Source organism: Tinamus guttatus, unplaced genomic scaffold (genome assembly GCF_059628265.1).
Source record: "Tinamus guttatus ecotype Peru unplaced genomic scaffold, ASM5962826v1 Tinamus_guttatus_pri_ptg000150l, whole genome shotgun sequence".
In the NCBI taxonomy this organism is placed as follows: Eukaryota; Metazoa; Chordata; class Aves; order Tinamiformes; family Tinamidae; genus Tinamus; species Tinamus guttatus.
The window spans coordinates 6,787,027-6,804,383 of record NW_028288684.1 but is presented as its reverse complement, the minus strand read 5'-3'; the positions used below and the strand labels follow the sequence as shown (position 1 = coordinate 6,804,383).

At 40.4% G+C, this 17,357-nt stretch overlaps 1 protein-coding gene and 1 long non-coding RNA gene across 2 annotated transcripts in view; both read right to left on the bottom strand.

The window, feature by feature from the left end:
* The window catches only part of LOC148595140 (uncharacterized), a 249,493-nt gene that overhangs the window by 79,827 nt on the left and 152,309 nt on the right, over positions 1-17,357 (bottom strand). The gene's annotated exons all lie outside the window — the stretch shown is intronic.
* FLT1 (fms related receptor tyrosine kinase 1) overlaps positions 1-17,357 on the bottom strand; it is a 106,846-nt gene that overhangs the window by 45,406 nt on the left and 44,083 nt on the right. Inside the window, exon 11 of the mRNA XM_088522211.1 lies at positions 7,769-7,883. Within this exon, the coding sequence (XP_088378337.1) occupies positions 7,769-7,883 (115 nt within the window). The remainder of the gene's footprint in view (positions 1-7,768; positions 7,884-17,357) is intronic.

The window sequence follows — 17,357 nt, the reverse complement described above, 5'->3', positions numbered from 1 at the left end:
ACACTGGTTCAACATTCATACTGCTTCTCTGTCACCTATTCAGGGACTTCATGGCCAACCTCTACATATAATACACTTTCTGGTATCCCAGGACATTCTTTAATAGAGAGCCTATTATTTTTCCAGCTACTCAAGCAAGTATAGTGGAGTGAGGTCATTTGGTTTTGGCTAGATTATTTGCTTTAGAAAATGCCTTGTGGCAAATTCAGGACTAAAAGTGACACTAATGTTATCCCTAAGTTGTCTCAATAGTAATTTATCTGTCTGCTAACTAGTTACATCTCATTTTCAGCTACCTTTTTACTTACCCTTTTTTATTTGTTCTGTGAGATGAAAAAGGCTCAGTAATATCAGGTAGATAATTACAGCCCTTGAAAAAAAATCTACTTGTTTGGCTAAATTTAGTAAACTGACCTCTATAAATTCTTAATTATAAAGCAAGGGTCCATCCCTGTCAATATTTTGTTACTCTCTTTGAATTCCAATCGTTTTTTAAACATCATTTCTTAAAGTGTGGACATACGGCTCAGAGTAGGATTCCTGAAGCCCTTTTTGCCAGCATTAACTTGGAATATAAGAAAGTCCTGTAATATCTGCTGGCTACCTAATATGGGTGGTTAAAAATTGTTTCTGCTGTTCCAGGCTCTCCATCACAAAATAAGACTTTCTTGTATCTCTTCATATGACCTCAAAACAGTTTTGCAAAGGTAGAAACAATGACATAAAATGTACAGTGAAGGAAAATGAGACTCTCTCATTCTAACTGCAGGGTGCCTGATCTTTATCCTACTGCACTAAGATCCAGAATATTTCAGAACCTGAAGAGTACACTGTAAATACTCCTTCCACCGTGGTAATTAGGACTTTTTGTGGTAGTATCGAAGAGTATATTGTTCTGACAGGTCAGGTATTAGCTTTTAATGGAAATTTTTCCATAATGTCTGGGTTTTACTGCTCCAGCCCACTATGGCATGATAGTTACCTTTATTAAACTGCAGTTTGCATACTTATTAAGCTGTGTGACTATATTTACTGATCTGAGTGGTTATACGTTACGTCTGTCCTCAGGTACTACATGACTCTAGGAAACATTACTGGGCACAGAAACTCTGTGATTTATACTGTAAAATTGTTGACATGTCCCTAGCACTGCTTTGGTTTAGACTAACTTGCATTGTCCCAAATACTGTTCTAGCACAGACCAACCAATGCTCCCAAAAAGCAACCTTCAAGCAATCACCCTCTTTTGAAGGATAAGAAAAATGAATGTTATGAACACTGGCCATTCTACACATGCTGGTCTTGGTGTCACAGAGCTGTCATTGCTATATTTACTTGATTAATACAGAGATAACCATAGTGTCTAGAAAAAAGCAAGACTAGCTTTGCAACCGAATCTTTTTGCGACACAATGTCTCTGTGCATGTCTTTTAGCTTATAAATTAGCCATAAGGATAAAATAACATCTCTTTAAATAGCCTGTGAGCCCTCCAGTGGTGTAGACTGTGCTCTACATTGTGGATGCCAGTCAAAACCCACCAGAGAATTGGTGTGTAGAAAGCTAAGCCTGACATGTTTTTGGTTTGGGGGCAATTACAGTTATTCAAGACCAATTTCTGCTGTATGGTTACTCCATATAGCTATTGCTGCAAAAAGAGTAAGAGAAAAACCGTTTATCACAGACTTGTATCAACCTCTTTGGCAATGGATCATGAAGAGTCTCAGGTCCTGGGTTAGCCACCACATTATGCACAGAAAATCTGATTCAAGCTGCCATAACCAGACAGGACACAGCACACTCTTCTAGGCTTTCCTTGACATCTTGAACATGTTCAAATGTTCAACTATCTAGAAGGCCCATTTATGACCAAAGCTATGATCCTTTCTTCTTCCTTTCTGTACTCAGATCATCTGGAGCCCTGTGCTATGGACTCATTTCAGAGCCAGAGGGAAGTGAATCACCTACTGCTGTTGCTACTGCAAGGAAAAAAAAAATAAATAACAGGTGTAAAACAGAGATTGTGAGATGGAAGAATAAACTGCAGAGTTGTCCAAATTGGAAAATGAGGAGGAAAAGACTAGGGAAAAGAGTGCAAAGCTTTGTGGCCCAGAAGCAGGATGGATTGATCTTTCTCTGGAGTGTCTCCTTGAAACTACCTCTTCCCATAATAGATTGGTAAAAGATCTCTAACTGCTTGGTGCTGGTGACAGCTGGTGACCTTGTGTGAAGGTTTCACAAAATAGTTGTTACCAAGACCCTTTCCTTAGCCTTAGAAGGGCTCTACAGACACATGCATAAACACACTCCATTCAGAGATTGTTGCGCTAACTTCTCTGAACAGCCCATACATTTAAAAGACAAAATATTGCCCTTTCAGCATTGATCAGGTTGGTGTAAGTCTGCCAAATGTTGTTGATGTCCTCCTAGGTATGCTTTTAAGAAAAATTATTTGTCAAAAAACTAGGAAGCAAATGAAAATACTCTTCCCACTATCTTACAAGCAGCCATGAAGACCAGATTTGTCTAAGGCTAAAGTGGAGAGATTAGTTAGGAAGACCCATGCTGAAATATTGGTGGCACACCACTAGATTGCTCTGAGTGTGCCAAAAACATTATCCACTCAGCATGCCTCACATCTTGGCAAGGAGCATCAGTGCCAAACATCTGGACAACATGCTTCATCCTCAGAAACGCCACCATGTCCAGAGAAGAAACTCTCAACGACAGGTTTCCAAAATCAGGACAATAAGCACAGGAAAATGCTTTCTTTCCCCCAGTTCAGGCAGTTTCTTCAGCAATTAGAGCTGTGTTTTTGCCATTGCACCACATGCTGTCCTGCTTGAACAGGCTGTGAGACTGAGTGCATCCAGCTGACTCATGACAGCCAGCAAATACCAACACGTGCACTCCCTGCACTCGGTGCTCTACATACACAAAATAAAGCAGTGTTTGATTCTGATGGAGGTCACTGATTTTAAAAGCAGGAAGGACTTACAGCTCAGCAGAGGCAGGCGCCAAATTCTGCTCGTTTTAATCTTGCCAAGCACTAGGCTCAGCTGGCACCTCTGGAGTGATCTATTTAAAAGTGTTGACAGCAATTTTAGTAGCACTCTGAAGGGCCCAAAGAAGTTACAACGTGCTGAAAGAGAGGCAAGCTAAACTGCTAGTGCTATCTTTAGACTGTCTTTCTAGGAAAATTATGCCTATCTGTCCATCTGTCTGTGAGTGTCCTCTCCTTCCTTCCACCCTCAGCAGTTTCTGAACTGGTGGTTTGATTTCAACCAAAGCCGACAGACTTTTCAAAGCTAGTAAGATCTTATGTGTTGCCAGGAAATCAGCTGTTGGATAGAGGAGTAAAAACAAAATGCATGCTGTTGCTGTTCTGGTTGGATGCCATGGTGCCAGTGGACATACTGACATGCATAGACACTGAGAACAGACACAACAGATATTCCCTTTATCCATTTAGTAATGATGGGATATCAAAAAGAGCTGGAGGTTTGGGGCTCGACATACAAGGTGCAGAAAAAATTGATCCATCCTGTTCTCCATGATGGCACATTGGACTGACTTTCCTGACTACTCTGCACTTCACATTTATGTTGGAACCACAGCCACAGTTTTTAAGAGCACCCATAATCAGCACATGCCAGGATGACTTATCATTGTGAGCCAAAGCAGAGATGTGTAAGAGCAAACCTGGGCTTGGTTTTGCAGAATCTTCTAACAGGGACATTACTTTCCATTTTCGCTGAAGTCAGGTGGTTTTGTCATTCACAGGAGATGGGATCATTAAAAAATTGTGTCAATAAGGCCATCTTACTTGGCTTGCACAGTGCAAATAAGGCAATCTGTTTATCTATAGAAAGATATATACATATACTTATATATACATGTACACACATACAGGAGAACAGGGTCAAAGGTATATGTGTACACATACATATATGTAGTCTTACATATATGGGTGTATATGGGTGATTAATTATCTGAACAAAGCCATTAAGATAAAGCACAGCTCCATCGTTAATTTTCTTCATATAGTTTTCCTGGATGCACATCTCATGACACGGTCCTTACTTTTGTACTACCTACTACCATTGGTGGCTTACCAATATTTCCAAGCAGCAGAAGAGTGCGGTGCTCAGGGGCAGCTGCTCTGCTTGAGGTTATGCAGAATGTGGCCAGTGTGTTATTCCCTCAAACCTAGATTTTCTGAGGCACTCCCTCCAACCTTTCCCTGTATCTCTTCTGTCATCTTCTTTCTCCTGAATTTATCATAATTGTTCTCAGCCAGCACCTTCTAGTCTCTCCCGCCTGAACTCACCTTCTTAGCCATCTTCCATGAGTTCACCCCAGGGTCTCTGCCCAGGCCCTGATTTGTCCCTGGAATCCCTGTACAGGGAGTACTAACTCCTTTTGTAGCTACTGATAAATAAAAATTATCCTATGCACACAGGAGAGAAGTCATGTATATACTACAGTGATACCAATGAATATACCACCTCTTTATATCTTGTTATTTCAGGTCATTCACAGACTGACATTTTAATCTCTCATCACTCTAAGAACAATAATCAGTATTGGCCATGAATTATATATAGCAGTTAATTTTATCTGGAAAAACTGTGAACTGATAGCCTAAGAATAGTGCAACTTCGTAGGAAGTCACTAAAATCTCCAACAAAGTTAGAGTGAAACTTTGAGTGTGGGAATCAAATCGCTTGAAGGGTTATCTTATGATTAAGTATTATGTCTCATGTCACAACCTCTTCCATTCAAGTTTCTCAATGTCCGTTTAGAGAGGTTTCAACGGAAACGTTACTAATACACTGTTGTTGTCATGGTTTCTCTCTGTCACTAGAATAACGTAGCACAAGCTTCCTGCATTACTTTAACCATAGTGACACAGGGTCTGAAGTTTCTGTAATTTTAAAAATATACTTGTGTCTACCTCTGTAATAGCAGACAACCAATCAATCAAACTACCAAAGCAAAGGGCTAACACTTGGATGTTGCTAACGGAAATCTTTTGATTATTCTCTTGGTTACAATAGCTTCATCCTCTGGTCACGTCCATTACCCCTTTTATTCTAACCAAAATGTGGAACTCTCTGTGTATCTTCATCCATTTCCTACTGCTTTGTCTACTATTTTGCTGTTTCCACAGAGCTTTATGGTTCTTCTTTACCATGCCTACTATGCTTGGCTGTAGAAACGGGGTAGACACTCTGTTCTGAGAGCAGGGCTCCATTGATACGAAAGTGCCTGGGAGAGCTGTTTATAGCTGCTTGTAGTAGCAGAACTGCTCACAGTAGCAGTTCATCAGAGCCAGACAGTTGTGATGACACGCTGCATTCAGTGAGCTCAGTGCTATTGACCTTCTTACAATATCCCAGCCGATGAGGAAGAAGTTTGTCTGAACTGTTTCCCCTTGAGTTTGCCCTGGGAGACCAAAAAGACTATTGGATTGCAAGGAGTGAAAAGCTATAGACTTCCACGAGGGGAAAAAATCCTGGAAACTATAAGGCAGCTGCAAGCACACAAATCATGCAACCCACAGTCTGGCCAGAAACTCATGCTTAGAGAGCATTTTCTAATTACGCTAGCAATCCAGCTGTGCCTAAAAAGCTAGGAAAGAGCAGCAGAACAGAGGAGCAACAGAACAGAAGAAACCTTAAGAAAATAATTCTCAAAATTGAAAGAGTTTGCACCGAGCCAGGAGCTTGATAGCTGCAGGTAACCAGCACATTTTCAGCACGGAAAGCATGTAAAACAGAAGTAAATCAAAAGGCTCCAATTGAAACCCACTTTTTTCCCTAAAAGCATTACCGCAAAGAAAAAAAGAAAGAAAGAAAAAGCTGAGGAAAAAAAAGAACTATTTCACTAGGCCTACCTTTCCCTAAAAACAAAAACAAACACAAACAAAAAAAACCCCACAACAACAACAAAAACACAGTATGGGTACTCATACGAGACGAAACAGCAAGAAGACAAGGAATCCAAGAACCACTGAATTTCATTGCAAAACTTTCCATGTTACATGGACTATCCCTTGATTCAGTTTTGGACACATAGAAACAAATGCTTGTCAAAGACTTCGAGTAGAGCCAGCAGTTCTGCAGCGAAGACCAGTATCAGCACCTTCCTCCTGGGTTGTCGGTGCCTGGAAGTTGGTCTGACACTTCAGCCACCCCTCTTCTTCAGTCTCCAAAACGCATGGCACATAAGGAGAGAGAGGTCTGCTATTAGACAGCTCCTTCTGCATCCTGTGAGCAAGTACGTCTTCATTTTTAGCATGGTTTACTGTCTTCGGGAAGATAACTGATCCTCATTGCATCATTCTTCCTTTGAAACATCTGACAGCCAGTGCTTCCAATGATTTTCTTTTCCTTTTACAGTTGCCTCCTTATGTCCATTTTCATGTGCTTTCCTATGTGCTGTTCACTCCCATTTTTGCCCCCATCTTTAATCACATAGAGATGGCCAGATAAATAGAGCAAATGTCTCACAGGCCACCCCCTTCCCATGAATGAACTCCTGTGCCTAAAAATTATAATAGCAAGAGAAAATGCAGTCTCAGGCCTCATTCTTGGCTGCATACAAAGCCCTGTTTATGCTGCGGGGTGTGAAAATGACCTAACATGAGAGTAATTACAATTTATATCCCTTTTCATCTGCAGAAACCCAAAGGCAGACATCAAGAAAAGGCAGACCTAGGTTCCCCTTGCTCTTCACTTAGAATTATAATAAGCACTTCAGGATGCTAAGAAATTTTAGGTTTGGTGTAATATAGGCTTTCTACTCTATAATCATGTTAGTCATTACTGCAATGAATCAAATTAAACTGAAACCAGATGCTGTGATGGTGGCAAACCATGGTGCATCTCTGCCAGAACTCCAGCATAGTACAGGCTACCCAAACATATCAAATCATTCTGATGCAGAATCCAATACGGTAGAGCTGATCAAGGGCATCTTTTGACAGAACATATTGATGTAAAAGTTTCAACTGATGGAGAATTTCCCAAAGCTCTTGGCAAGCTAATGTCAGTGTTTCTCTCCACCATATTGGACAATAGCACAGGACAGAGTATGTCATTTTCAACAGTACCTGCATGTCCCCATGACCCATAAAGGCAGTTCTGATGCTTGACTCAGACTGGACACCTAACATTCAGACAGTTAATGAAGATGGCATGAAACTCATTATGCAACTCTGAATTACTCTCAGATCACTCTTAGAAATTTTCTGTCCACAATCCAGATTAATTTGTCCTTTTCAAATTTTTATTGTAAAAGAAGATCTGATCATCTAGCAACCTCAGCCTTCATCTATGAATAAACTCTCTAATGAGAGTAAATTATTTTATTGTCATAAGAAAAACAACAGGAAATTGCACAAGAGCACAAAATGAAGACAAGATGCCTGGAACTCTTCGCCTGTGTTTCTGAGATGCCCCAAAATACAACAAGACAGCTCTAGGTAACCACTTATGCTAATCCCACCAATACCCTAGCATGTCTTGTCACTTACCTTAGTAAGACTGCATGCAGAAATAAGTATGCCTGTACTTATCTATCTCAGTATATAAACAGCACACTCTGTCTTTGCATGTGCAGAAGTTCTCTGCATGCATGCAGATCTTCAAATGGAAGCAGTATATCAATACTACCTTTTTCTTTGTTATCTCAATAGAGCATCTTGAAGCATCTTTTCAACTGATGCTTTCACACAAAAGAGCTATTTTCTCCCAGTAATCATACCTTAGTTTTGCCCTCAATTACTGCCGTTCTTTCTGTGATGCTCTGGATTCTGTTTCCTGTGAGGCTGCCAGCTTTCAAGGTGAAAGATCCTTCTGTATAAGAGCAAAAGCCATGCCTGAAGACAACAAAAATCATATGAGTCTTTATTGATTTGGTTGAAGACTGGAACATTCAACGTATAAACCAAAACAGTTCTTCTGGAGCCAATGATATCATCCGGAAAAACTGCAGTTGCTGTGGTCACTAGGCAGTTACATTTACATTTCATAAAATCTTGAGGTTTGGAGCCTGAAAACCAGATCCACTTTCACAATCCCTCCCCAGCATAATTTCTCTGGAGTTAGTGTTAACATATAAGCTACGATAAATTAAATTGGTATCACATCAGCCTATAATTAAATTCAGATCATAAATTCTAACCTGACTGTCAATGTCCTATTTCCAGTGCTCCTAAATTTTCAGACATTATGACAGGCTTGGCTTTATGTATGTGTTGATATTATTTTCAGCCTTAAAATTCAAGATAAATTATATTTGTTTCAAATTCTATTTGATAATGTATTGGATGCAATTTCATTATGTGCAAGTTCTTTTAGTTACCATGAAAATGATGCAAATTCTAATTTCTTATCATTTTCTTTATTTCAGATTACAAAATAGTAAATTATCAATACTGTGATTCAATGACTGCATAATAAAAACTATGCAGAATCTTTCAAATTATAAAAACAAATTTAAACAAAACTGTCCAAAACTGACAAAGGAATTCAAATGCTCACTTTATCTGAAAAAAAATCAAAGACATGCTAATGAATGGAAATCTCAGGAAAAAAAAAAGCCTTACACAACAAATTGGCTTATAATCAGAACATTCAGGTGTGGTCATGGTAGAGCTAATTTGTTTCCCAAAGCTTAATTCGGTACACATGGAAATAAGCATGCTGGAATGCTTCTTAAATTCTGTCCATCCTTATTGTTTTTTCAGGACATCTAGATTTGTTTTTTTATCCAAAATCTAATCACTGCTTTTTCAATTTCATCTTGAATAGTAGAACTTAACCTTTCATGAGGGGCAAGCTCTTTCAAATACATTATGTTCCTTTGATCTACCATGAATTTAGAAGATAACTACCGTAGTACTCATTGTCTGTCTGTCTGTCTGTCTATCTATTTATCTATCTATCTATCTATAGATATAGGTTCTTTGTTAAAATGACCTTTAAAGCCTGATGACTGGATAACATGCAATCATGACCTAAGAATGAGGTTCATTTCCCTTCAGCTAACTGTGCAGCTTGTGTTGTTTATAGTATCTGTGGTACACTAGCTTTATGTGATTCCTTTTAGTTGTGTAGCATGGCATCAAGCTGACCAGTGTGTTAGCTGATATTGCAGCTTAAAGAAATGATAGTATGTAAACTAATTTGGGCTGTAATCACTAGCATAGATATATAATCATCTGCCCAAACTTCTTAATGTGCACTCAGTGAGCTAAAGAAGTCAAAAACCAGGAGCAAGCCATGGCCATTCATGCACAGAGAGAGGATGGGGAGCAACAGCACGGCAAGAAAGTCCTACCTATCCAACCACTTAATTCACAGATTCCAGTTGCTGGTTTAAAGGCCAGCTTCTGAGAAATGGTTGTTTAGAAACAGAAAAGAGAAATAGGCAGAATGGTGAAAGATAGCTCTATGAAGATAGCTCATCTGTTCAAATAGAGAGGTAGATCCCATTTATGTTGCACATACCATTTACTTTGCACATTTATGTTTTAAGAGCATTAAATGCTCTTGTTTTGTACCAAGACCAGAGCTCAGAAGAAACACCAGTGTAAGTGGGACAATAACTTTACCGTACCATAACAGGTTTTAGAATTCAGTTTTTGATGCCAGTATCAGAGGCACACAAATAGGCAGTCCCGAAGACACATCTGTGTAACTGGATACTGGAGCAATCTCTTCATAGAAATATGGAGACTGCAGAATCTCATTTCATCTATACTAACACATCTTTTTTTTTTTTTTTTTTTCATCCTCTCAGAGAGGTGAAAATATTATTTTTCCTTGCAGAATGAATTTATGCTTCTTTGTTCCAGAAACATATACTGGAAATTTATCCTCTTTGCAATAAACATCCTTTCTGACACGTTAGTAAAGGATCAAGAGAAGGCATAATGCATATTCAGAAACCCTTTAAGCACCTCTGACAGGTATCTTCATTCTCATTTCTTTCTGCTCTGTGACCTGTGGACTTAGTTATTATTGTATTCTTCCTTGTAGGTGCTCAAGAGTGAGTATATATATCTAGGCTGCAATGTCCTAGGGGTGAGGAGAGTACAGTGCTACGTATTTGTTAACGCCTAGTACAATGGGTTGCTGATTACTTCTTAATATCGTAATACAAACCACCATCACAATTACAATAACATCACAATAACAATGAAAACACATGTAAGACACCAGATAAAGTATTAGGTCCAGAGGCACATATGTGAACTCCACTAACTTCACATACTGTATTATCTTCAAACTGTCAATTACAATGCTAATATCACTATAATAGAAAATTGAATAACCTTAATAGCTGTTGTCTATGGCTTCAAATTAAAAAAGAGAAAAAGAAAAGGAATCAAGGTCAAGCCAAGAATACATTATCAAACAGCTTCTCTAGTCAGTAGTAGACAGTGGGAGATGCGGCTATCAACACACAGTGTGCCCTCAGCTCCACAGTCATGTTGGCACTTACAGACCAGCTGAAACATGGGTGCCAGGGTAGACCTGGAATAAGATTCGTGCCTTTGGATATATAATAAGACATTTTCTTCCTTCACCTTAAGCTCGAATGCACAAACATAGCTTAAGGACAGAACAACAGCCATCTTTAGCCTCCCAGATGATTAGTTAGAGGAGTACTTAGTCATTCTGCCTTTTGCTGCTTGCAGCAATGCCATGTAAACCCAGTGACAGGACGAGGGCTAATGGGTGTAAGTTCAAACATAGGAAGTTTAATCTTCATATGAGGAAGAACTTCTTTACTGGGAGGGTGACAGAGCCCTGGAACAGGCTGCCCAGAGAGGCTGTGGAGTCTCCTTCTCTGGAGATCTTCCAAACCCGCCTGGATGCCACCCTGTGCCACGTGCTCTAGGTGCCTGGAGCAGGGGGTTGGACTAGATGATCTCTAGAGGTCCCTTCCAACCTCAACCATTCTGGGATTCTGTGATAAAGCATTGCTTAAGCCAGATGCCTTGGTTAGAGACACACAAGGGACAAATGGTAGCAATTAAAAATCATGTTCTTGACTTCAGCTCTTAACAACAGGCATTTTGTAACAGAAAGTAAGATTCTGCTGAACTTTGATGCAGTTATAAAACTAAATGTTTATGTTAAGGACAGATGCTTGGAAAGAAGTAGAAAAGAAGCATAAAAATTTACTCTGGATGGGACTAAAATACAGTGATGTCCTGGTTAGTTCAGTTGAAGTTTCATTGTATGCGTCCTCGGATAACATCAGCTACATATTTTTATGGTTTCTAAAGAATTTACAAGTTCCTTTGAATTATCCACTCAGTAAAATACCAAGGGTATCCTATGTGTAACAAGCACTGCTTGTGTTTGTGCTTGAAGGGAAATCCCACTGAATTTTGAGTATCTGAACCTCTGGAGTTCATGAATTCCTGAAATAATTTGTTGTTGGGATGAGCCTCATTGCTTTGCATATTCAGGAACGTGAGCAGCAGGGCCACTGCCAGGTTAGTGAAAAAGCACACAGTGTGCACAGAGGTTGATAAACAAGCTAAGGTTCTGCCAGGACACTTCTAAGCAGTCCTTATACCTGTTTTCCTGGATATCCTTTCATACTCCTACATTGTGGTCCCGGAAATGCATGTGTAGAGATCCTATATAATAAATACTTTGTGTGTAAGTATACATATATATTTAGACATATTATGCAATCTCAGATGAATGTAAGAAACATCACTAACAATGACTAATTCTAGTGCTAGGAGAATCAGAGTAATCATGATTTAAGGATCCTTCCCCCTCTGACTGTAAGAATCAGAAGTGCCACTATCAGCACTGTACAAATATACATGTAAGCTCTTCCTTCCCCAAAGAATGTATAGCCTTAAAATAATGAAATAAAGAAAGTCTCTGTCATTATTTTAAAGATACGGAGGAATGCACAGAGATATTACCAGCAAAATCTTGGCCCAATTAATGTCAAGCAGGAAAATATCAAGATCTTTTGTGGATCAATTCAGGAACTTTTCTGAAATAATTTGCGCACTGTCTGCCACATGAAGAGTATGGCAGGTCTGGGAACCTGAGTTCCTAGGCAGCCTCTTCACCTCTACCTTTCTCTGCAAAGAGTTCCCCTTAAATCCAGGTTTCTCACCCCCTAAGTAGTTTTTCCCATGTGCTTGTGTGCGTGCTTGCGCGTGCGTTTTTCTGTGTGCATGCGCGCGCGCGCACACGCGCAGAGGCACGCACACATCCCGGGGCACGTTTGGGTCTTTTGTGTCAAGAGCTTGAGGAACAGGCTATTCGGTTAGAAAAACAGAAGCCATTAAATCTCCTGTGGATTTCAAAAGGACCCTGGGAGAAGGGGGAAGGAGGGGTCAGGGGCTGACACTCCGGAGCTGCAGGAAGCGTGGAGCGCATGCTGTGCGGCTGCATGCAGGACAGCAGAAGATCCGTGCTCCCTGAAGGACTGACTCCGGACCACGGGTAGACCTACTCACCATTCCTCACTTTAAGAATTTACACTTCTTTGAAAGGGCCAGGCTTTTATATAACTAGAAGACCAGATTTTAAAAACAGACTCTGCTTTGCAGTGCTGGCACACTCGTCAGCCCTTGAGAAGTTTTCTGGGGGAGGGGAGCCAGCCCGATTCTTAAGAATACATGCAGCTCTTGAGGAAGCAGAGTGTGCCATGTTTGAAGATGCAAAGATAATCACAGTGCTGGGAACCGTCTTGTGCAGCGGAGGAAGCCAAACAACAAGAGGAAAGCAGCATATGCTCCTGATTTCGCACAGGAAGCTAACAGCACCTCCTGCCAAAGTGAGATAAGAAAAATCCCATGGCCTATTCTGGACAAGGCCATGGTTATCACCCCTAACTTCACGCTGTCCTCACTCCACTCCGCAGCCCGCTCCCTTTCCTAATGAGTTTCAGAGCCCTCACCTCTATTAGCATACAGCATGCCAAGCACAATAGTATGGTATATTTATAGCTATCGATGGGGAAAAGTTTCCAGGGTAAGAGTGTACTCCATGTCATCTTGATATATTTAACTGGAGTCAAACTGCAAACCAGCTCCAAGCTAGAGTCCTGCCTGTGAAACTATTGATCTTAAGAGAAAAATTACTCTGTTTTTGCCCCGGTGGTTTATACTGGAGTGCAAAAGCCGGGGTAAAGGATTTGTTGAGTTCTTCATAATTTCCGTATGTCCTAGAAGAAAGCCCGAGATCTAGTTTATTTCCAGACACACCTTCCTTTCCCATCCTGGACACAGTTCTACAATTTTCAGTTTAAGTAATGAGGAGCTAAATATTAGTGTGAGAGATTAGATCCCCGTATCGCTTGGAGAAACTTTCACCATCTTCTGCCTTCTCATCTCTTCAGTTCCTCTCTCCCCAATCTCTATTGTGAAGTCAGAGACTTTAGGGCTTCTACAGTCTTTCTCTCATGAAAAATCTCATTCAGTTCTCTGCTATGACCCTTGGCAAAGCCACTAACAGTCTTGGTCACACTCTAGCTAGCTGGGATAAAATTTGGAGATTGTATGAGCACTAAGAGCAAGCAAAAGAAATCCTGCCACTGAGGGTGATAATTTGTGACTGAAAAACATATTTTCTTTTTCAGTACATGTGATATTTTAAAACAGGAAGCAATTTCTAGCAACATCGGGGCAACAGCATCATGAGTTGAAGTCAGATTTGTTACGTCTCCCAAGATAATGACTAAGTAATGATGGCACTAATTTTAAGACAGGAACTCTGAAAATTCCTGGAATAATAAAAAATATATAGGAACAGTTTTCCGCTTGGAGGTTATCAAAAATCTGAATGACATGGGTCACGACTTCTCTGCAATGCTGGTGGTCTCTGCTATGTGATTTACCAATGGAGTAGCCACGTGTCCTAAGAAATACTGAATCACATTGAGGCCGGATACAAGAAGGCCAAATAATAACAAGGAGAATGTACAGGTTGTGAACTGTGCTTTATGGAGGAGGGTGGAACTTATGCTGGAACCCAGCCAGAATGTTTAACTGCCTTTGGCTGTAAGATTATAGTCTATTAGCGAGCTGTATTTCAAGCATTCCTATTGTAGATCAAAAATAATCAGTTAGAGGTTGACATCCTGGTCCCACTGCAAACTTCAGCAGCAAACCTCCAGTTAGTTTCAGCTTAACTGCGAGTTCGTCCCAGGTATCTTCCCCAATGTGCACATATGTATGAATTATGCAGCTTGATGGACTTGGAAGGATTTTTCTACAAATGGTAGGAGCTGGATACCTTTTGTATCATATGTCATAGTTTGTTTATTTATACTTAGTTTGGAGGTTCACCATGAGGGCCAGACAAGTCCTGATGGGAATGGCTCAAGTCTTTCACCTCTTCATTGTCACTGGTCCTTACACAGTGTCAAGTCCTGCCACCAAGAACAGACATCACAAGTGCATGTCCAGCTTGGACATCTCTGCCACTCTAAGTTCCCAGAGCGGGAGCAGACTTGTGGTCAGCAACATTATTAGCCATGTTCAGAAATTATTCATTGATGAGCTGCAGGAATATTTCTCAGTGACATCTATGCATACTAGGCTCAGTTGGACTGCTAGTGCATATACAGATGCCAAAGGAGTACTGAGTTGTTTTCTGTTTTTTGGGACGATCCATGTCTCTATTGAGAGGGATACTTAGAAGGCAAGTACATTCTCCACAGCAAATCCCAGTTGTCCTTGATGCTCTTCCTCTTGATGGGTGTATTTGGTGTTACATCATTAAAAGTAGTACAATATATAACATTAATGGTTTTGTCATATATGGCCATGGTGCCAAGGAAAAAGGAAGAGTTTTCCACCTGCCTTTCCTGTCGTTAACTGTGTGCAACCAAATAATTGCATGATACTTCCCGTTCACAGTCATCCTTTCCAAACACCATGGCTTGTCCTGAACTACATCAGTTTGCTACCACAAAAGGTTGATTGACCTGAATTATCTCAAAAAAAAAAAAAAAAAAAGAAAGAAAAAAAAAGCAGACAGTTCAGGAGCACTCTTACCTACCAGACCTTTTACTACTTCATCATCACTTGCTAGCATTTCCACAGGAAAGAAAAACACTTTTACATCTATACACCTAAGTATAATACCAGCTATCCACAACAGAATATAAAGATGACATGAGTCCAAAGCAAGCATTGTGCTTCCAATTGCTTGGCCAATTGCTGAGGCCACTGGACCATTAGGAAACATGGTAACATTTGAAACTAACTTTTCATTTTTTCTGCACATCTTGAGGTAGCAATTTTTTTTCTCACCTTGAGTTTGTTATCACATAATTACATTTTGCTTCTTGACCTTTCATTTCCAGCTGCACACTGTAGAACACTCAATAGATGGAGCACTCAAACACATTCAGCCAATCCTTCCTTCCTTCCTTCTTGCCCACCTCCATTCCCTCCTTTGCTCAACTGTAATCACTAATCTCTTGTACAGTCAGTGTGAGTCAGCCTTCACTTTCTCTCTGAGAGCACCAACTTCGTCTTTCTCCACAATGAGCCTGAATATTGCTGTAAACTACCAAATTATGACTCAAAGCATGAAGTTACCCCAGGCACTTGGAAGTTCTTGCTGGAAAAGAAGTGTTTGGTTTTAATAGTCCGTGTAGTACAGAAAGAAAGAAAAATGTGTTCTGATTTGATAGATCAGTCAAAAGCCTTAAAGAGAAAGACCAGGAAATCTCTGCATAGAATGGCCATTCTCTGTCCAAGTATTATCCCAATATACAAAGTCCAAGGTATGTATGAAGTCCAAGACTGTACAGGTGCAAACTATTTTCTTTACCCAAGTCAGTCCAACAGCTCACTGTATTTCAAGGCATTTCACACCTCACATCCACCATCTTCCAAGAACTGGGTCTGCACAAAACCTTCATTCTCTTAATGCTGAAATTCCCTGCCTTTTCTTTGCAGTCCTGATTGGATCCTTTGGGCACTATAAAGCAGCAGTTTCTCTCCAAGCCAGAAACACAATTAACATCCATTTCATTTTCCAGTGATCAGTGGGAGGGATGAAAGAGCTATTGCTGCACTGAGGTTATTTCTTTAAGATGGTCCGTTTTCAGCAGCCCTCTGACAAGGGTCTGAGAGCACTTCTGGGTTTACTGAGGGTACGGACTGAAAGGGCAGGCAGAAAACAAGGAAGGGATGAGAAAGAATGGAGGGAAGCGTTTTTAAGGAGAGAGGGGAGTCGACTGGAGGGAAAACAGGAAGTAGAGGGAAAATACTGACAGACGTAGACATAAGACCAAGGATCCATCTACCCGGTATCCTGTCTCAACAATGGCCGTAAGCAGATGGTTAGTGATGAGTAAGAACAGGACTAACTCCTGTTACTTCCTCTTAACACTCCCCCAGTCGCCAATTATTATCAGCCCAAGACTTTCCTGCAACAGAGGCCGTTTTTACACTTAAAGTAACTCCCAGTGGATTTCTCCTGAATTTGTGTGATCTCCCTTTGAAGCTGTGAATACCTTCTGAATCCACACAATCTGTTGCCAAGGAGTCTTACAGACCTGCTGCTCCCTGTCTGGAGAGCCATCTCCTCATTTCATTCTGAATCAGACATCTCCTGGCTTTATTTAATGGCCCCTGCACTTCTGGAACCAGAAGAGACTATTACAACTGCTCCTCAGACATCTATGCCCCTCATAAATCTGCATATCCCTATTGCATATCCCCCAGATTACCTTTCTTTCAGGTTGTAGAGTCCTGACCTCCCTCCTTCTCATTCTTTGTACATTCCTCCCATTCCCAGAAATTCCTTTGATCCTTCCTGTGGCCTTTCTCAGAGTCTGTTTTGGCCAAGGAAGGCAAAGGATCAAACTGTGTGTGTGCTGCATCTCTGTTCTGATGCATCCTTTGAGATAAAAGGATCAGAAATTCTTGCAGTACAAAAGATGTGGCTAATTTACAGACTAAATAGAGTTACCATAGTGTTCTCCGTTTTGCTCTTTATTTCTTTCCTGATAATTCCTAACTCTTGATTTGCTTTTTGAGCTGCTCCTGATGGTGATCACTTTCACTGAACTGTGTATGTCAACTCTCAGATCTTCCCGCTGTATCAGTAGTGCTCAGCCCCCTGCCTATCATTTTGCCTATATAGTATTTTCAGTGAATTTCATCTGTCATTTATCACCCAGATTAGTACAATTCTGCATTTTTTCTCAATGAGCCTCCACTTAACAAATCTGAATAACTTAGTATCCTCAGTAAACACTGTCACCTCTTAACCATGTTTTCCAGGTTATTTCTGTACATGTCGACAAGGACAGGTCCCAGCCCCAAATACTGAAAAAGTTTACT